This window comes from Podarcis melisellensis (genome assembly GCF_964234715.1).
Source record: "Podarcis melisellensis genome assembly, chromosome: 12".
Classification (NCBI taxonomy): Eukaryota; Metazoa; Chordata; class Lepidosauria; order Squamata; family Lacertidae; genus Podarcis; species Podarcis melisellensis.
In genome coordinates this window covers 2,937,069-2,959,465 of record NC_138544.1, presented here as the reverse complement: position 1 = coordinate 2,959,465, position 22,397 = coordinate 2,937,069, and the positions used below count along the sequence as shown (strand labels likewise).

Here is a 22,397-nt window from a genome sequence, read left to right as displayed (position 1 = left end):
GCGGTCCTGGGCAAGGTACTGTACATCGCCCAGACCTAATGCACACCCAATGTGTGCTCCTCTAGTTCTTCATCCAGTGCAGACATAATGAGTAATCACAGATATTACCAATTGTTTTGTTGCCTTAATCCTGGGCAAGATCCTAAATGAAGCATGAAACTATGGCTTAGCTTGCTACAAACTATGGCTTAGCTTCCTCAGAAGCTGTGAGCAGGAACCATGTATCTGATAAATGTACAGCAGTCCACAATCAGTTAAATTAAATTTATCTATTGCTACTAGAAACAGCCTGGGGTTGTCAAATACTTGACAGTCCACAATGTGTAGATGGTAGGTTGTGGTCAGCTTGCAGGTTATGCAGGTCACAACTACAGGGGAACACTAAGAAGACCTTCTTGTCACAGGCGCCGGGTTGCCAGCATGCATGTGACACCAAACGTGTGACATGACACACATCTCCAAATGCTGTGCAGCCTTCTGCTAGGCCATGCTGGTCCCTGCAGCATTGGGAGATGCTACACAGGTGGTGCGACCTCATGCCAGACACGCTGATCCCTGTGGCGTTTCCTGACACCATGCAAGCCAGTGCAGCCTTCCCCTAGCTGGAGAAAGCCCCAACAGGACCCAGTAGACTGCGGAATATTGAGGGATCCCCTCCTTTATTTTTTTTCAGGGGGGGGGGCTCAGCCCACCACCACCCCAGATGGTGCCCCTGCTTCTTATCATCTTGCAAGCAGAGTACTGGAGAAGCATGGAAAATAGTCTTTAAAATGGCTTGCTTAACATAAATAACCATAAACCCGCATCAAACAATAGTTTCACAGCCTGGTTTATTGCAAATCTTCAATTCTGGTTTAGCTATTCTGATATAATGCTTAATAATGCTTAAGAAAAATTCATATGGCCTCCTTCTTCTGCTTCATTCTCTAAAAACAAACAAATAAACCAACAAACCAAAAATTAAAATGAGTCCAATTAATGGAATACAGTAGTAAAAATAGATACTGCAGAGCTGCTAAAGATAAGCAGATACTTACCTGATCCGTAATTTGGATGTAAGAATAATAGAAGAAACAAAGATGTGTTAATTAAGCAAAGATAATGTCCCCCTCCCCAGCGGAACCTTAAGCAAATAGAAGAAAACAGTGGCAGTGTGGTTGGTCCCTATCCCACATTATTTGCAGCCTGCAATCTGGCTGTCGGTCATGACCAATCCTCTAGCCATTTTTTTTTACAAATAAGCCCAAGTACACAAGCATTTTTGGCACATGGCTGTACTTACAATTGTTTTGTTCTGCCTCGTATAACCTCCAGATTTTCAAAAGCACTCAAATCTTTGAAATTTTGTGGCCAAACCTGGATCAACAAGAATCCTGAAAGAAGACCAATAGCATAAACACATTTACAAAGTATTTTTGTCAACCAAGAATGACTTTGCTCCTTTCATACTTTTATGTGGACATCAAAACAAAGAACATTTCAAGGAGCTTCGGCATGGAGCTATTTTTAACACTGCTTTGTAAACAGTTTACATGCAGGCCACCAAGGCAGCTAAATATCACAAAAGCTGGAGTCTATAAACCTGAGCTGTGTTAGACACCACAGAAATTTTACTTCCCTTAGCAAATTCTGTTGGAAACTTGTAACTTTTGCTGGTGGCACAAAGATAAACTATTTCACAGGCGAGTGAATGCCTTTTCAAAAATGCAGAAAGTGCACTACAGTAATGCTTAACGCGGCTAATACTCTATTAGGCTTCCCAGCTGCCCCGGCATGGTGTTCTGGAAAGAGCTCTCAAAACATCAAGCATTTTGAGCTGTCTTTCGGTCCACCTGACAAATGAGAAAGTGACAAATGAAGCAGGCCTGCAACACATCAATCTGGACAACGTGTAATATTGAGCTGTGCCCAGAAAGAATAGGGGTGCACACAGACCTAAAACATTGAAATGAAATGCATTAGTTACTCCCCCCATGCCATGAGCAAGATCAGGCCATCAAACATTTTGGCCAAATATGGACCATGCACTCCATAATAGATGTTGTGCACAGGGGTCATGACTTTCCTTCTCCATGCAAATGAGAACATTGTGAGTGTATGAACCAGGACCATATTACTGACAATTAGGCCTCCAATAACTAAGCTTGCTAGAGCAATGCAGCAAACTCTTGAGGCAACTTGTTAAACAGATTTCCTGATTTCCTTTGCTTTTAACTTGCATCCTAGGGCAAGTAGTGAAAGGGATGGAGTAAGAATCCTTTTCTGAATTTTCAAAAAAATGTCAGGTATGACCATAATACAGTAAGAGGGACTTGTGTTCTGAGTTGCTACGAGGCTGTTGTGTGAACAACTACCATTCTATAGATGTCAAAGAGATAAACAACTACACAGCTTTCTGGAGACATCTGAAGGCAGCCTTCTATTGAGATGTTTCATTGTATTCTGTTGGAAGCCACCCAGAGTGGCTGAGGGAACCCAGTCAGTTGGGTGGGGGTACAAATAAATCATCGTCAACGTCATCATTATCCAGAGAATATTTGTTTTAAATAATTGTTATCATCACTGGGTAGAATCCAGTTGGTGTTCCTGCGCTTACAAAAGGGCTTTTGATCCAGCAGATGCATCCACTAATGGAAGAGGAGGAGAAGGGTTTTTTTCCTAACTCCCCCTCCCTTCTGCAGCCCCCAGTGTCCCCTACAAACAGCTCCAGAGAGTTGGGGGCCATTCACAACAGAGTGGAAACCAGAAGGGCTGCAGCAGGGAAATCTACTCCTCTTCTCCACCCGATCGAAAGCCCCTCCGGGGGTAACAAGTGTGCCAGATGTATTCTCCCCATCAGTCACAAAAGTCATTTGGCCTTTCTGTTTCTGTAATGAATGTTTTTATTTCATTTTGAAATGTACAATAAACAAGAACTGTGACAAACATCTTGGCTGTCTTTGCATTATTCACCCACAAAAGATTGAGGCTAACATGAAAGCAAGGAAAATATGTTTTCACACCATAGAAACAGCATACCAGAACTTGCCCTAATCATGAGACTGTTGGGGAGTCCTTGCCTGCTCTCTCTCACACAATTCACGCTCAACCTCTAGGATCAGAACAAGTGACTGGTAGCTTGATGTTTCTAAAACGGGGGGTTGGGCCCCATCAGTGAGCCTTGGGGCACTTTCAGGGGGGCTCAGTGCCACAGCCTCCTCACTTGCCTCCCCCCTCGCCTCAGCCGTGCTCTAAGCCTTTTGGCTGGACCAGTGCTGGCACCAGCAACTCCTTGCACGCTGACTAAGGCTGGCTGAGAAGCGGGGAAGGAAAGAGACGCCTTCCTCCTCTGAGGGGATGGAGCAGGGGAGGTACTGAAAGAAATATGAAAGCAGTATTAGACAGGGGTTTTTTTGTTACTACAAGTACTGTGGCAGAGAACAGTCCAGAGTTAGAGGCAGAAGTGAAGGCTGGAGAGGAGCAGAGATCAGGCAGGCTGCTCCCCCTCCTGCTGTGAGCAGCTCCCCTCTCCTCTGGTCTGTCTCCCAGAACACAGAGATGAAGGAAGAGGGTGGAGCAAGAGAGATAAGACATGGAGCCTTGGATTGCTTGGGAAGGACCCAGGGAAGGAGGAGTCTTAGAAAGACAGGGAACCTTCAGCCTTTGCAACTGCCTCACTGGGGCAAGACCTACAGGGAAGAGTTGCTGTGCTCACTAGGCCTGAGCTGTTTTGGTCTCCATGAATAAAGAGTTAACTTCACTGACTTTTTGTGAGTTATTGCTGACTTGCTCCCGACTCCCATCTTGACTTTGCATCTGCAGAAGTTCAAAATGTTTTCTGTTCACTTAGGGAGAAGCATTGCTACCAAGTGTGAGAACTCCAGGTGTAAAAATGTTTTGGTTCTATTGCTTCTGGTGTCAAACGCATTAAATGGCTCTTTTGGGACCAAGTGCTATTCCAACTTATATGAATGTAAATGCAAAACATGGTCTGTAGCCTATGCACAATGGATTTTATTTGTATATGTTGGAATAAAAAAGTCTACTTCTTAACAGTAGATGCTGGTCTCCTACAATCTCAGTCCTTTTCTAGTCTGAGAGATGAGGCTTTTAAACAACTTGATATCACTAACCTGTGATTTCTTTAACAGTTTTAAAGATCTCCAGCTTCTTTGGGTCCAAGGGGGGTGTCCTTGTGTATGAATCACTAGAAGACAGAGAATAACAGAACCTTCAGTGACTGAGCTAACAGATAAGCCACATTTCTCTGCTCCACATTAGACTCAACAATAACTTAACTTACCCTGAAAATGATACTTTCAGAAATACAAGGTCTCCATTGATTGTAGTGCAATTTGTGAAATAGTCAATATTGGATGCATTAACGGCAATAACACCTTTAAAATCACCTGTTCCAATCCCATTACAAACTGTTAAAAAGGAAAAATAAATGTTAGGGCTCAATGGAGGCTTTAGGTATCAGTAAGATGCTCGTATACACACCAGCAACAAGCTTCCGCACTTGTCAGTCCTGGAGGGCAAAGGGTAATAAATAGATATGTAACAAATGAACTTGGTCTCAAGTCCTTTTGTTTTTGCTTTATTTGATACATCAATCATATCTGTACAACATAAAAGCATAAGAAGAACCAGACATATATTCTGAACCCAGACTCATTGTTTAACTCTCCAAGCCAAATTGTGAGCTTTAATTAAACAGAATAACAATTATCCTTTGGTTAAGCATTTCAGAACTCCATTCACCACTGCCTCTTTTTAAGGATTTACCTACCACTCTAAGCTCAAACCATGAATGAGCAAACAGGTGAGCCCCTGGAGATGAGACTGTGGCTGTTTTCCTCCTTCCCAGTCATTTTAGTGTGTGGCACTGAGCTAAGCCATGGTTTGACCCAGCATGTTGTTCATGATATACCTTTCCCCGAAAAACCTTGTGCTGTGACCAGGGTTTGATAAATGGCACTTTTCAGTTTTGATAAGAATTTCTACTGCATTTGTTGAACTGTAATCTCATCCAAGACTTACTTCATCATTATTACTGTTTGAGATTATTACTGTAGTACTACAAAAGTCAGCCAACATTAGGGCTTTATATTCACCTGCATCACACCCAGGGATTCTCTAGTTTTCATACCTTTGCTACAGGGGCCATCACATTTTTTACACTTCCGAATGCCATTCTGTTCCACTTCTGTAGAGTCTGGAGGACACGACCGGACGCATGAACCATGGTCTGTTACAACATAGTTATCTAGAAAAGACAGGGAGTAAGAATGGATGGATCAGTCTGTGTCAGTTTTGCATGCGTTTGTTCCCAAGACCATTCCATCCTGTCTCTGCATTAATCTCTGAATTGTTAAAAAAAACAAACCACACAAAACAATGTACTTAAGGATGTTTTATGTATTTTATCACAATGCATATTTTAATACATAATTTATCTCAATATATGTATTTCTAAATTCTTTTTACACTAAAATGCACACTTTACATGCATTTATATAATTTATTAAGCCAAGAACTGTATTGCAAAATATGAGGGATAATTATGTTCTAATCCACATATTAGTTTTGGTGGTGTGGATCAGGTCACTTCATACTGCAACTTGCAGAAACAGAATTCCTGAAGAAGCATTAGTAGGAAGGGAGGGTCAAAAACAGCACTTAGGCACTGGGAAAAGAGGAAAGGCAGAGTGGAATTTGACTGATCTAATTTGCCATTTCAATAAAAATGTACAAAAAAGTTATTCAAATGCACAACAAAAATGCTAAAAATTAAAAATGAACCAAGATAAATATTGTGTTTTAAAAAGAGGCTGAGAATGTCCCATCTGAAACCCTGAGCTTCCAGTCAGATGGACCAATAGTGGTTATAAGGCAGTTTCCTATGTTCCTATGTGTACATATAAAACCCAGAGTGGAGGAATGTTGAGATGAGCCTCACCAGCTGTCTTGAGCAAGTAGGGCTAGCAGAGATGCTCCCAAGTGTACATGTTTGAGGTACATTATGTGAGTACATTAAAATTCATCACACATTTTTTATGATGGGTGCATAATGTGAAAACAGTAGTGCTTCTTACAGTTTCCTCTAGATTCTAGAACTAAGCTTAGGGTAGCTGAATTAAAATTGGCAGCATACTGAAAGGAGGAAAGTCCAGGATTAGTGATTTGTACAGAGGTCCTGTGGGTACCCTGACTCCAGGCTTGGTAATGATGCTGCATCGTGGCATCAGGAGTGATTTCATGTCCCAAGTTCACTAGCTGCAAATGGAGGTTGGCTGGAGGGAGATGAAGTTAGACTAGCAAATTAGTGGATTAAATTTAATCCATCAAATAATGGAGTCATTATTGAAGTTCTTTCTCACAGCCATTTGGAAATTACCACTCTAGAATGAACAACTGAGGGTTCGAGAACATGTGCATGAGATGCATACCAGAAATTAATTTGAAGCATCCTTGATAGAAGGCAGAAAGTGAACTTTCTTCTCCACAGACTGATTTATGTGGACAATTCTTTGCACAAGTTGCTCCAAAGCTAAAACTTACGTGGACAATTCTTCACACAAGTTGCTCCAAAGCTGTATTTTCCATCTGGGTTGTCTTCCAACTGATAGGTGATAATATTATACTTTTGCAAACTAGGGCAAGACTCCTTGCATGTTGCATCATCCCAAAACTTGCGACATGCCTGTCAATAAATAATGCAACAATAGTACAAGAGCAAATATTTTGTTTTAATACAGTAGAAAATGAGAAAAATTGCAATTTTTAAGGTTAGACTTTTATTATTTCTCAATCTGAAAGCTCATTATTATCTATGATTTATATAGCACTGTTGCTTGTGCAAACTTTGTCAGCCTTGTAACATATCTGTAATATAGGTCATTTTAGATTCCATGTACATTAAGAAAGCGGACTAGTGCTGAACTGGGACTGAGACCTAAACATATGGTTGGATTCCTAAGCACATTTGCTTGGAAACATGTTTCAGTGAAATTACATATTGGGGTAGAAAGGAGGTTTCAAGATTGTCTGACTTAGATATCAGGATTTCATTTTAAGATGTTTAATAAGGGCACATACACAATATATTCTATTTTGTAACATCTGCAGTTAAAACCCTTTTCTAACAAACAAATATTGACCAGCATAATAATAGGGTACTTGGGAATGCTTCTGAGCAGATTTTTTAAAAGGTCAAATTAAAGCTAACTAATACTTAGTTACGATATTAAGATATTGATGGAATTAGGCAAGGAGGCAAAAAACCCTAAAATTAAGTGCATAATTTATATACAGCCATCTCTATTAAATATTGGTGTTATTTTGCAAGATAAAGCTAAAGGTAAAGGTACCCCTGCCCATACGGGCCAGTCTTGACAGACTCTAGGGTTGTGCGCCCATCTCACTTAAGAGGCCAGGGGCCAGCGCTGTCCGAAGACACTTCCAGGTCACGTGGCCAGCATGACAAAACTGCATCTGGCAAGCCAGCGCAGCACACGGAAACGCCGTTTACCTTCCCGCCAGTAAGCAGTCCCTATTTATCTACTTGCACCCGGGGGTGCTTTCGAACTGCTAGGTTGGCAGGCGCTGGGACTGAGCAATGGGAGTGCACCCCGCCGCGGGGATTCGAACCGCCGACCTTTTGATCGGAAAGCCCTAGGTGCTGAGGCTTTTACCCACAGCGCCACCCACGTCCCTATTTTGCAAGATAGCATATATGTTTTGGTATGTGTTAAATTAAAATATAACACTGTAAAAATCATGCATTTTGATCCATCTAGTTGGCATGTATTATCATTCTTCAGATACTTGCTGAAGAGATTCACTATTTAGTCTACATATCTAGTAAATATGCATAAAAATGCAGTGTTATTGAGTAAAGTGGTCAATACCATACGCTTCAACCTTCTTTTGCTTCTAGAATTAATTATGCAGCGTCAGTGAAACAATTATGCAAATAAGGAACAATATAGTTTATCATGGAATCGTCTGATAGTAGCTAGGATAATGGTGTCTAAAAAAATCGAGCTCAATACACATTCTACGTCAATTCAAATGGTTTATTAAAACAAGGGGCATCATGTACATGCATAATTTGATCTGAAAGGTATCAGAAAAACAGCAATATAAACTTTGATAGATGTTTGGCTACCTTTTTTCATTTTCTGGATAATGTGGAGACAAGCCACAAGCATATAAGGTTCAATTTTATTTTTTGTAAATCTAGCAAATGTTGCTGTGTTTCTCTTCATTGTTTTTCTATTGGTGAATTGCAATAAACACTTTGTAAAAACTAGGCATTTCAGCTTAATTGTTTGCAGATTGGGTTACATAATACAGTGGTGCCCCGCAAGACGAATGCCTCGCAAGACGGAAAACCCGCTAGACGAAAGGGTTTTCCGTTTTGGAGGTGCTTCGCAAAACGAATTTCCTACGGGCTTGCTTCGCAAGACGAAAATGTCTTGCGAGTTCCTGCGGGGTTTTTTTCCTCCCCTCCCCTTTTCCCAAGCCGCTAAGCCGCTTATCAGCTGATCCGCTAAACAGCTGATCCGCTAAGCCACTTATCAGCTGATCCGCTAATCCGCTTAACAGCTGATCCGCTAATCCGCTAAGCCGCTTATCAGCTGATCCGCTAAGCCCGCTAAGCCGCTAATAGCGCTAATCCGCTAATGGGCTTGCTTTACAAGACGAAAAAACCGCAAGACGAAGAGACTCGCAGAACGGATTCTTTTTGTCTTGCGAGGCACCACTGTAGTGACATAAATTTATGTAGGTTTGTGTAGCCTTCTTACCAAGCAATCACTCTCTCTGGGACCTGTGCATCCTGCTGCACACTGCGTATGACAGCAGTCACTTGGCAGCCTCCCCTTGCATCTGCCTGAACATTGTGCTGCACAGTCAACCTTGGTTACTGAAAGACAAAAATGCCAAGATTTATTCATTTATCTGTTATTTTATTCAAATAATTATATATACCACATACTCATCTCTAAGTAGTGTGCAAGAAATACAATACAGAAAAGCTAAAAGCTATAATACCAGACTTCTATTGCCTGTTGCAATAAATAAAATATTCAAAAAGTCTGACTTCTACTGGAAGGGAGTTCTGTGAGAGTGGACCCCCAATACACATGGCTCCTGGTGGATATGAGCCATTGCGGACGATTAACACTGAATCCCCCAAAGACCTCAGTGACTGGGAAGGGACCTAAGTGATCAGATGGTCTCTCAGGTAACTTGGAGTCAAGTTGTTAAGGGCCTTGTTAATTAATTCAAGAACTCTGAACATGGCCCAGGAGCATATGGGCCACCACTGCAAGACTTTGAGCACCCAAATTATGCTCTGGCAATACTTTGTCCACACCAACAGTCTAGCTATAAGGTTTTGCATCAGGTGTGGCTATTGGAGCAGCCTCAAGAGTAGCCCTACCTAGAGTGCATTAAAATGACTGAGTCTTGAGGTTACCAATGTATGAATCACTTTATCCAGATCATTCCTGTCAAAGAATGGCTGTAGGGTACCAGCTGTAAGTTACTCCTAGCCCCAGAGGATACTTGAGTTCCGAGCAACAAAGATAGATTCAGAGTACCCTCAAACTCTGACCCTGCTATTTCAGAGGGAGTTCAGCTGCATCCAGAACAGGCAAGTGCCTCAGTCTTTACAGCGTTCAAGCTCAGTTTCCTGGCCCTCATCCACTCCACCCAGACAATGGTCTAAATAATGCACTCTCCTGATGTTATGGAGAAGTAGAGCTGTGTTTCATCAGCCTCTTGATGACACTTTGCCCCCAAACTCTGAATGACCACATCTAGCAGCTTCATGTAGACATTAAGCAGCACGGGTAACAAGATAGTCCCCTGCAGTACACACCATAATGCAAAGGCCATGCAGCTGAAACAGTCTCTTGCTGCTATTCCCTGGACACAACCCTGTAAGCAGGAGCAGAACCACTGTGCAACAGTGTCCCCAATGCCCATCTTACAAAGCCAGTCTAGAAGGCTACCATGGCTAATTATACTAAAAGCTGCCAAGAAGAAACTAATCCCACAAAGTTATGGGAAGGCAATTCATTGTACACAACAGGAGTTGCAAACAACGGTGGCATCAAGGGCTGCAAAAAATTAGGTGGAGGGTTGCACCTGGTTAAGAAGGAGCCAGCATTACGTCTGCATCAGTCAGACCCAGTAATTGGAGTTGAGGTGGGTCTATACTATGTACCAGCTGCATGGAAGCGAATGCAGCCAAGATTTAAAACAAGCATCATTTCAGATGATATAGAGCAGAATGGCAAAAAGAAACTCTTGCTAATGGAAATATTCCTCATTAAAACTTAAGTATATTTTAAAATTGAAAGAAAAATAAATGTTTATACTTACTTGTTTGGCAGTTCTCTAGTCCAGCAGCCCAGCAATGTGCTCTTGTACAATTGGGATGACACTGTTGGCCTAAGAAAGTGGGGAATATATATTAGAGAAAACATCAAGTGGACAAATTTTATTTCATGGGAATCTTTTTGTACTTTGGGGTAGACTGAAATGTAGTTTAGGCAAGGTTGTGGCAAGCTTTAATAGCAAGTACAAGGAGCTTGGTGCAGAGAATTGGCTGGGAAAGCAGTGAAGGACCTTGAGGAAAAGTGTTATTTTGCTTAATGGGAGAGGTGAATACTTTGCCAGTAGAGTTTGGGACTAAGCTGTGAAAGATGCAGCGGTCAAGCCTGGAGATGGTCAGAGCAAAGATTATACCTAAGGGGGCTGGTAGGAATGGGCATTTGGCTTGAAGAACAACTTTAATGCAGGGAGCAACAGATAATGGAGAATCAAAGATAAAGCCATTCATTCCCATATGTCTGAAGACATTAATAGGCTTTAGGATGCTGAAAATATAGCCTCAGAAATGGCCCCAAAGGATGGGTATTGCTTAACCATCATCCAAACAAAATATAAGGGGGACGGTTGGATACGTGCATTCCTGCTGCTGAAGAGAAGAAATTGGTAAAAAGGTATTTTGAGCAATAATTTTAAAATGTAATTAATCAGTAGACCACAATCACTTCCAACATGTTTATTCTATCTGCTGGATAATTTGTATCCTCACTTAAACTTGTCAAAGTTTACCAGAAGCTTGGTTCTGTTGTTTGAGCTTTTAACTATAAACAAGTGCAAGCATGAAGAAAGCAAAATATATTTAAAAAGAGCTGATTCCACAGTCCCTTTTCCAAGTGAACTATGAAAACATATATAAAAATATAAAAGAGGGTTTTTCAACTGACTGGGAACTAGATTCTCTGTAGGCTTATGTAGCCATAGCATAGTAAATAAACCAACATCTGGATCTCCTGGGGTTGTAGACCTGTAAAGGAACAACTCTCTCCAGACTGATTTTTGTTGGGAAGGGCATTGCAGAATACACATAGCTCACCAGTTGGGCTAATTTTGGGTAAACTTACAATGTTTTTATTGGCAGTGGAATCCACATTTTTGAAGGCTTATTCTCAAGTTTGGGGTGGGCACACATTGGATGGATGATTATCATCATTATTAGTCATGATTGGTGTTGTTACTTCACATACCTTTTCTCATCTATCCTTCTTTTTAGTTGCCTATGTTCTAGAGATCGTTTTTTTATATTTGGTATTTATGTTGAACCATAGATGTATATACATACATGCAATTAGGACTACCTGAAGATAACTTGGAAGTCAAAAGGTGGTTTTGATAAAGTTTTATCTAAAGGTGGTTTTAATAAGTTTATTATTTATTAGTTACAGCATTGTTTAAAATTTATTTAGTATATGTTAATTACATATTTTTATTCACATTTACTATATAAAATCATTTTCACTGATTCTTAGTCAAGTGTACATGACTCAAGATCTGATCCAAACTTGTTATTTCAAGAACTGAGTTTTGGGCCTTGAGCCTCAAACGAAATGTCTGTAACGATGTCAGAATGTGGGACAAAGCTCAAGATGATGGGACAGCACCCGTTATATATTAAATAGTAACTAGAAAGGTCACAGAGGGTTCCTACCACCAAAAGAGCACAAAGCAGGTCCCTAGTTATTATAATTGCGTGTAGTTTTTTTTGGAACTGTCAGCAAGGCAGCCCTTCATTTCACAGAATCATAGAATTGGAGAGTTGGAAGGGACCACGAGGGACATCTAGTCCAACCCCTGCAAGGCAGGAGCCCTTTGCCCAACGCGGGGCTCAAACCCACAAGCCTGAGAGTAAGATTCTCATGCTGATTTGTATACAAGGCAAAACCGATGTGATACACACACACTGCAGTTTGAAACAAGGCAAAAATCATTACTAACTATGAATTTGTCATTTTATTTAACAAGTGCCTTAGTATCATGCTGCTATTGTGGCAAACTCCTGCAGTTATTATATCTTCATTTTTAATTTGAGACTGCACTCGTTTAAGAAACAGATTCAACCATAGCTGTCAACGTTTCCCCTTTTTTAAAGGGGAATTCACTTATTCCAAATAGGATTCCTCGCAAGAAAAGAAAAAGTTGACAGCTATGGATTCAACATCCAGTGGGCTGGCGCTACTTCAATAGGTTTGTATAATGTCAAGAATATATACATATATGATTTTTCAGTTTATACTTACATGTTTTATTGTCAGTTCTTGGCAATATTTCTGTTCTTTCAGTAGGATCAAACTGTACGAAACCTTTGCTGCTTGTTTTATCGACAATGTCATCCCAAAGAACATTATCCATGTTGCAAAGATAAGGATTATTGCTGAATTTTATTCCTCCATTTAGAATTTCTGCCAAAAGAAATTACGGCAAAGACATCAAAAATGATATGGTTTCCTTTTCAATCTAAAAGGGGAAGAGGAGGAGGAGGAAATACACACGTGTGTGTGTGTGTGTGTGTGTGTGTGTAGACAGATAGTGGTGAGTCTCTATGAGCCTACTGAGAGTACTGCATTTGGGTCTGGAAAGCAGGTTCAGACCCCATTATTATTTTCATATCCCTGTGTGGTTAAGGCACTGGACTTTCCAGCCCATTTTCCCAATCTGTAATATGGAAGTAATATGTGTTTCCTCTTAGGGGTCCTGGGAAGGTTTCATTGATTAGCAATGAGAACACACAGGTACCGTAGCACAGTTAGTAAAAGATGGATATGATTAAGAACTAGGTCACGGAGTGTCTTAAAATAAACTTCGGTTTTTCAGACAGAGTATTACTGTCTGTAATATGGGGACAATAATACTGGTTTCTCTTACAGAGCTGTGAAATGGTTGGCTGAGCTACTGCTGTGAGATGCTGAGGACTCTTATGTACTATATCAAAGCTGTTGTTGGGAAATGCATAATCCTTCAAAGATTTGTGCATCGTGACAGGGATTCTCCTCATTTCATATCTCAACAAATTAACAGAAAGGTGAGTTAATATACCAAGTGCTGAGTCAATTCCAAATTATTTAAATGACAGATTACAAACCCATGTTCTGCTAAAGATTGAAGGATTATTGGGGGGGGTGTTAATTTTTGTTTGCACCCTTCCATCCTGAATAACTCACCTGCTAAGCGTCTCATTGGCAGCTCTTCAAGCCCCCTCACATCGTTGTAATTTAGTAAAACTGCCAACGCAGCATTTTCATAAAGGGTGTTCCCTCGGATTATCTGGAGATTCTCCAAAGGAATACTTTTCACTGTGTTTATTGCTATAAGAACATAACCAGCCACCTCTTGTATACTCTGGAGGATAGACAACAGGAAGGCAGATATTATTAGTCATTTTATGCTATGTCTTAAAAGCTATTAATCTTGAGGTTTTCCCCATTACTCATTTTATGTTAGCTAACAATATTTAAGAAAACAAGCAAACGAAAAGAAATTAAATTCTGTACAGGTGGGGATCATTTTGCATGGAGGTTCCATTCCTGATCCCTGCACACACTGATGGAGTGTGTATAAGCCCGCCCCCTTTTTTTGGCCACTTCCGGGTCAGCAGTGACAAGCATGTGTGTGATTGCACGTCAATTGGACACACAAAAAATGATCACTGCCTGCACTTATTTCAAATGATACATGGTTACTTCTGAAGACAAATTAAGAAAGGTGGTGTCTTCAAGCAGAAACAAAAGTATTTCAAAACCTCTTCAGTAAATTGATGGAGGCACAATATCCCTAGTAGGCTTTTTTTCCTGTGGTGGATGTGTTCTGTGGCTGGAACATAGAGGCATTTTATTTTTTAGTAATAGACTGCTAGCCAGCATACTGGCCCTATACTTGAGATAGTCCTTCTAAACACTTTTCTAGATTCTTACAGCACTTGATTCACAAATATGTATTTATATAATATATTTTGGATGCCTCTTTCCGCTTTTTATCATTCCATGGGTACTTGCCCCAGGTACTTCTACAGGTAGTTTCCACCGGAAAAGGCAGCAACCTTGGATTGGCACCTGGTGTCCAGATTTCCTGGTTTATGATGTGTGGAATGAAGTGGCAGGAATTCATGCCTACATCTAAGATATTGCTCCCCCCCACCCCCGGATGCAATTGTCATCCAACAGGGGGAGAATGACTTGGGCCCTTGGAAGACCATAGACGTCACTTGGTATGTAATTGAGGACTTAGAAAGATTCTTGACATCGTTCCCTATCATAACCATTCTTTGGTCACACTGGTTGGAAAGGCAGTATTGATGTGGTAGTCCCAACCCTTCTAGCTACAATCGGGCCAGAAAGCAGGCCAATTTTGTGATCAGATGCAGGGTTGATCACTCTGGGGGTTGGGTGATCCATCAACCTAGAATCACATTCGATCAGGAGGATTAGCAGCAAGCTGGTAATGGCTCGATTGGCAGACAGGCATTGGGTAAGCTTAGATCTTTAATGGAGGGTAGGCTGTAGCCTCTGCCTGCCCCTCCACGGCTAAGGGTATCCGGTTAAAAGGATCTGGGAGGAATAGCTCCTGTCCAATACCCAGACGGGGGCCAGGGCCATTCCACTCCACCAACGGAAACCACTTGGGGGATGGCCAGATTTGACATAGGTCATAGGGCGTTCCCTGTCAGATGGCTTCACCCTTAGAGACACTGCAAGCAGACAGGCTGGAGTGATAGTCACAGTGGCTTACCTCAATGCTTATGGCCAAACCTAGACATCTGTAACCTATAAAGTTGTGGCCTTATTTGATCCCATAAAACAAACATACTGTGTACTGTATAGTTTTTAACCTTCAGAGAACGGGGTGGTCACGAAGCCTTGACACAGAATGAATGGTAGAACCAACAAAATGCTAACTGAAGTCAGTAAGCAATAAAGCAGTCACCAGATCAGGGATTAATGATTCTACAAACCCAGATATGGCCACAACTAATACAAACATCTGGTCACAGCTAATCATTACAACACTTTGGCATATCACTAAAAGAAGAGCCCTAACTTCGTGGCTACGTTATGCTAATATAGGCTCTTCTTGGGAAGAACACTCTGTAAACTGTGTACCAGAAGTGAAAGAAATCTTTCATCCATCTTATCCAAATTTATATCCGATTTTTCTTGCCACTCACAGTGGTGAGTCAAGTAATCATAATAAACATGATATAAATACATATACGAAAACTTTGAATGCTTCAAGCTTTCAGAGGGTAGATCCAGAAAGTAACAGATTATAATAATTAAGGAGGAGTCAGCTTTACATGTTCCTTTTTAATGCAGTTTTTATCAGGGGGCTTTTACACATCTTACAATTTGTAGCTTTATTTCATTTGCGTTTGGTGGGTTGTCTATAAAAGTATTTTGATGTTATTCAACAGTACAAATGAAGACTATAAAATGTCTTCTGTACTCACATAGCATTGGAAAACAGATTACGGATTAGTGCTAAATGCACGAGTTGGAACAAGCCAAATTATTGCAGGGGAGCTTACTTGGCCAACAGCAAATAGAAAACATACGTGTATGTACACATCAGCCCAGGAGTTTCTAGGCCTTCTGGGTAAAGTATTAGTTTGTTTGAAGTACAACAATTCCCAATAGCTGGAATCCTTGGCACACGCAGCAAAAATGTGTGTGTTTGGGGCTTACTCCTAGAAAGACCCTCCAAGCTGCCCTTCCTTTATTACTCAGAGACTCCAGCTGCTTATTCCAAAAGCAAAAGAGTGGTGTGAACAAGCAGTTCGTATGACAACAGGATGTGGCAGGATGGTATTTTAGGAGGAGGAATTTGGTCTTTGACAAAGTGCCTCCTCAAAAAAACCAAACCAAACCTAGTTGCTGACTAAGGTGTACGTTGCTGCTTCCTTAGGTTACAACATGCATTCATTTTTCTTCTCAACTTCATCTGAACCAGAGAAACATGACTCATTGCACTAACCCTCAAGAAAGTAAGGTTATAGGTGTGATTCACGTGAGTGATTTCTAGATTGCCAAGCACCACCTCGCAGCCTTCATACATTCTCTTCAGACTATTGTAGTGCTCATCCACACTTGAAAGCTGGGTTAGCTTGTTGCTGGTTCCTTGGCAAACTGTAGAGGAGAGAAGAAGAAAGAAGTCAGGACTTACTGCCAGCAGAATGACAGAGCCCCCCCCAGAGTGGCTGGGGAAACCCAGCCGGATGGGTGGCGTATAAACATATTATTATTATTATTATTATTATTATTATTATTACATGCAGAGTTTATGGCTGCTGCCTTAGAAATCATTGAGTATCCAACAACATGACAATACAATACCACACTTTGTGGTTTTGCGCGTTGTAATAGTATAAAGCATGTTTCCTTAAAGTAAAATTGTTAGTATTTTTGTAGTTGGGGAACTTTATCTGTTTCTCCTACTGGAGATGTGTCAATTATTGCCTACGTGACACAAGAAGAGCCCTGAAGCTGCTGGATCAGACCAAAGGCCCACCGAGCTCTACGCTCTTGTTTTCACAGTGGCCAACCACTTGAGATAAACAGAATGGAATTGGGGGCATTTACAAACTGAAGCACCAACCTGAAGAAAAACGCCCAGTTGTAATGAAGTGGGATAACACATTTCAGTCAAGTGTACTGTATCTAGCTGCCTTTGCTTAAAATATTTTAAAGCTTGTTTTCTATGGAACAGTATTCAAACGACTTACAAATCATACCCTAAAGCAATAAAAAGCAGCAGCAAAATAATATAATCATTTACATATTAAATGGGAGTGAAGTGATGAAACGTATATATAGGATCAATAGCAGTATCAATATAGCAACAAGGAAAGTAAAACCAGAAAGCCCACCAAAAGACTTTACTGCTTTGTGTTTCAGTCTTCAACATAAACTTCAAGGTGCCCAATGTGTAAGGTTTATTGCACTGACATGGTTTTGGCTGGGAACCCAAATTTATTCCAAGAGATCTAATTACTCATTTTCAGTGTGGAATGACTAATAGCTCTACACGTTAACAATTAAGGTTATTATGGGTAACGGGGGGGGGGGGGATTAGTGTGTGTCTCACATTCTATTATTACCTATACGACAAAGGCAGAACGACACACTCAGACAGCTATTTTAAACTTATTTAAGAAGAATAGCACTTAAGTTCATCTATGTGAAATGCAAATTGTAATTTTGTATATGACCTGCTTAACTCATCAAAGCACTTGCTTTGCCAGGGGTGGGGGACTCAATTCTCCAATCAGGTAGAAGGCTATTTATATATATCTAAAATTAAAACAGTGCTCCACTTCATGTCAACCACAATGGTGGAAAGAGACCTGTGTATAATCACTGCCAGGTGCCCAGTGGTGCAAAGTCTATTTTTTCTTTACTTGGGAAGGGGCACATTATCTGCAATATTGCTGGCAAGAAGTCAGCCATGGCAGACAGAGACCCCATTTGCTTGCTTCAGCAGCCAGTCACCCAGACCAATTGAATGCAGAGCATCTCAGTGCCTTCTGGCAGACCTGGCTGGCTAGGATGACTTCTGTATCAACCAACAGGTCTAGAGACCCACAGAGTGGTGGGTCATTGCCTGACACAAAGGTCCTGTTTCAAGCTCTTGATGCACATGTAACCAACTGCAGAGAAAGAGACCATGATCTAACAATGCATCAGAGGGGATTGTCTGAGTGGCTGATGGGGAGAGTTAAACAAGTTTTGGTGGTGGCCAACTTAACTTTAAAAGGGGCTAGATAAAATTCACAAAGTTTAAGGATGTCAATGGCTATTATTCATGATGGCTATATGCTGCCTCAAGGAGCAGAGGCATCATGCTGGGAGAAAAGCTGTTGCCCTCATATCACCCTTATGGGCTTGCCATTGTGGGAACAGGATGCTAGACTAGTGGCTTCCTGTTCCGGTCTGCAAGATCTCTGGTCTGCAGCTCTCCCACTAGCGGGAGAGACTCAGGCAGGCGGAGGAGAGCTTCCTGGGGGTGGAATGCTCTTTGTAACTCCCAAGGGTATTCAGGAGGCTGGGGTACCCGCGGACGTCCTGGAGAACTCCTCTGCCAAGTGTCAGGTGGAAGGGGAAGGGGACGCTGGGTCTCAAACTCTTTGTCGAGATGAGGCAGTCTCCATGTCCATCTCCTATAATGGCCAGGGACCTTTACAATTCAGAATATTGGATTAAAACCTGAAGGAGTGGTCCATTCAAGATGTTACTAACAAGATGCCATTTTAATTCAACTATCAAATGGAAGGAATAAGGTCTGATTTACAATTGCTGCCATAGTAGAGAATGGATAAAAAGAGAGGTAAGTGTTATTATTATTTTTTACTACTACTATATATGAGGGTTAAAATCTACCTTCTCTGGCTTAAAAAAACACACCACTTTAAGTAAGGTTCATTAAAAGAGATTTATGAGGCTGGATGTATGTGAGCTAAAACTGGGTGTGTGAAGATTTTAGCTACTTTGGTAATTGCTTTGAGACGGTGAAGAAGGGGGTTGGTGTTGGAGTTGTGGAGAGAAGAACAACCCACCTCTAATTGACTTCATGGGACTTTGAAAGACTATAAGATCTAAAGATGCAATGTAAATGACAATGTTATAAATACCTAAAGGTGCAGATTACAGTTTTCAATGCTGATGGAGGATTATCAGGTCTGTTGAGAGCAGGAGGAGCTCTCAGGAAAAACTGTAAATGGTCTAGTGGGGGAATCTCCGACTGTGATTTGGATTGTAAGGAGGAGAGGAAGAGAGTGGAATAGCTATCTGAGGAAATATGATTTCCTCCTTTGTGGAGTCAGATGTGTGACCTTGAGATTCCTGAGGCTCTGGAATCCTGAGGCAAGTTGGAGAAGGACTGTTTATGGCAAAAATCAAAACATGGACAGTTATTGAAAGAGGCTTGTGAATGGAAGGAGTTTGATAAAGTGGACTGGATGATTAATAATTAAATTTGACATAATCATGGATTGAAAGCAATATGCATGCACACATAAAGAAAAAATGTTTAACTAATATACATGCAGGAATTGAAAAATGGATAGTTGATGAATAAAGTTTTATAAATAATAAAAATTAAAAACCATTGTAAAAATAAGAGAATTATTGGGAATGTGGAGTTTTAAAGAGAGAATGGGATACTGAAGCAGCAATAAGATGAATTTATGGACACATCAAAGAACGGACATGGGAGCCAGTTTTATGGGGAAAATGGTTTAAATTGTATTAATTTGGTATAATTCGTTAAAAATGGAAAATCAGTAAAAAGATTGTGTGTGGGTTTTTTAAAAAAGGATGCTGGACTAGAACAGGACTTTGGTCTGATCCAGCAAAGCATTTTTTTACACATTTTAAAGGAATGTCACTAATAGCAAAACTAATAAATTGTGTTTCTTCTCTGAAGTGAAGGCTTGGTGTAGTAGCTATTTATCAACTCTTACCACATTTTCAACATTCAGAACTCTTTTCAATCTTTAACTAAGGTCAGAATACAGTGTTCATTCTTTCAAATGAATTTTCACACGTAACCTTGAATTGACTAGGGCAAAAGTAACAAAATGTTTTTGATGTTTCATTTTGTGTGATCACTTTAACATACAAGGTCACAAAGATGTTTTTGACGTTGGCTCACGGCACAAGAATGATCAGTCAGATTAAAAGAACTACTACAGCATAAACAACTCCTTTAGGATTTGGACCTCCCCACAGACAGGATTAAGGATATAGGCTGTTGGAGATCTAATGCCAACAGAAGATACATCTGGAAGAAAACCTCAATAACCACACCCTGTCACTCCTTCATTTTCAGGCACCCCTGCGATCAATATCTGGTTAGTGGGACACAGCATATCCCATTGGGCCCGCATGTTTGCCATCGCTACTGGCAGGGGAAACAGCCTGGGGCTCCCAAAGAATGTTGATGCGATATGACATGATTTCATGCCCATTGTGATGGCCAGAGCTGCATTGCATGGGCCCCCTGATGCATTGGTTGTTCAGCTGGGGCAGAACAACTTGGTTCTAAGGAAGGGCATTGACCTAACCTGGAATTTCAAAGAGGACTTTGACAAGCTTGCTGCTCTATACCCAGACTTAACCTGGTCCCAGGTTTTGGAGAGGCGTTGTTGGTGTGACTGTCCTTACCTGGTAGCAATCAATAGTGCTAGAAAGAAAGCTAACCGTGCAGTCGCCCAGAAGGTGCAACATTTGAATGGCCATGTGATACGACACCCTGCCACCACTTTCAACCAGGAAGCCTTGTTCCAATGGCAGTCATTTCTCTGATGTTGGAAATAATACCCAGGTGAATGATACTGGAGATGGCATCAGAGATTGGCTGCAGGCGTGAGGGTGTTGGCAGCAAGCCATTTGGGCTCGAGTGGCGGTTAGGCATTGGGTAAGCCTTTGTTTAATGGTGGGGAGGTTGTAGCCTCCGCCTGCCCCTCCTCAATAAGGGCATCCTGTTAAAGGATCTGGGCTGTGTGGGTGTGGATCCTGTCCGATGCCTGGATGTGGGCTAGGGCCATGCCACAACCCCAACAGGGACCCCTCATTTGATGTAAGTCATAGGGCTCCTCCTACTGGTGGTTTATCCTTAGCTGGACTCCCTGCAGACAGGCGGGAGTTGAGATATAGTCTGGCTTCACCCAATGCCGAAGCCAAACTGCTCACATTTGTAACTGATAAAGTTGTGGCCTATTTTATCCCATAAACCTTAAAACTTGAGTCTGTGTGCTTATTATCAAAGGGAACTGCAGGGCCTGGGGGCTTGACACACGATTGAGCTGGTAACACAAGAATGACGATGAACCTGTGATTCATTTCCTTTTTATTCAGAATTGAGGTGTTCTGTACATTACAATTTCCTGTTCAAACATCACCTAAGCACACTCTTGTGCAAAGTTTTGGGAGGCTCTCAATTCAAAATGCAAACACAGCAGGACATCAAACCACCCATATCTGCGTCAGAGCTTGCTCTGTGAGCAACATGTAGAGGCATAATCTTCCTTCTGGGTTTACTATCTCCAACTATTCTGAACTCTACTCATCTGGGTCCCGAGCCTCTGCTTTCTTTTCCGTCACTCTTTGGCTAATAATTAACCTGACAGACTTAATATTTTATTTATAAGCAAAAACAGTGTTTAGCAAGCCCAATGCAAACATTGGCTTGGCAAAAGTAGGGAGAAGGGGAAGAGGAAGGGCATCTTCTATGGTCAGTGATTTGCTATTCACGTTTAATTACAAGTTTCATAAAGCTAAATGAAAAAGAACACAGCTTGCTTCTCTGACTTCTATAAGCAGCAAAAACCCTAAAGTGCCTTCATCCTTGTACATCTATAAAGTTCAATCTCCAGCCTCTCCCATCCCTAAGAAGCAGATAACATACTGAAAACAAAACCCCTCCACACAGGATACCTAAAAACCTATGTCAGTGCCAGCTTATTCCTTGCCGTGTAGAGCCATAGTTTTATGCTTCTTCCAGAAGACCTTGAGCAGTTCAAATAAGATTGTCATAGAGCAAACCAACAGACACCAAAAACTGCTTGCATGTGAATCACAATTTGTAAGCAGTGAACCATGAGGTTTGCAGTTATTGCCTGGAACATGTCTATGACAATAACAGCTGTTCTTTCACTTGAATTTGACTTTGGCAAGCCTTCACTGGGAATAGAATTCCTCAGCTGAGGAGGCTGGTATTTTCTATTGTTATTCATACAGGGGCTTGTAGGCTAATTTTCTCTTGTGTGTACAACTTTCATTTTGTCTCCACAGCCAGGATGGGATGCATCATGGCTTCCTCTAGAAGTTTAGGTTTCAGGTATGGATCCAGTAGCTAATGGTAGCAACTGGGAAATGTCAAGTGCTACTTCAAACACTGTAGGTGAGAACTCACAGAAAACACCCTCTTCTGAGAGGAGGAAGAATCTCTTGAAATTGCACTGATTGTACAAGTCAAGCATTTGCATAAACTGTTATTTGTCTAGAAAAGCTTCGCTGGACAACACC

The 22,397-nt window shown here is 41.2% G+C and overlaps 1 protein-coding gene across 2 annotated transcripts in view; it reads right to left on the bottom strand.

Moving 5' to 3' along the window:
• Window positions 1-22,397, bottom strand: part of EGFR (epidermal growth factor receptor) — a 146,485-nt gene that overhangs the window by 36,386 nt on the left and 87,702 nt on the right. For both annotated transcript variants that reach the window (XM_081931013.1, XM_081931014.1), the window contains exons 2-11: window positions 16,348-16,499; window positions 13,542-13,719; window positions 12,621-12,782; window positions 10,378-10,446; window positions 8,793-8,911; window positions 6,544-6,685; window positions 5,132-5,248; window positions 4,283-4,409; window positions 4,113-4,186; window positions 1,283-1,373 (exon numbers count right to left, since the gene is read on the bottom strand). In XM_081931013.1, coding sequence (XP_081787139.1) covers window positions 1,283-1,373; window positions 4,113-4,186; window positions 4,283-4,409; window positions 5,132-5,248; window positions 6,544-6,685; window positions 8,793-8,911; window positions 10,378-10,446; window positions 12,621-12,782; window positions 13,542-13,719; window positions 16,348-16,499 — 1,231 coding nt within the window. The remainder of the gene's footprint in view (window positions 1-1,282; window positions 1,374-4,112; window positions 4,187-4,282; window positions 4,410-5,131; window positions 5,249-6,543; window positions 6,686-8,792; window positions 8,912-10,377; window positions 10,447-12,620; window positions 12,783-13,541; window positions 13,720-16,347; window positions 16,500-22,397) is intronic.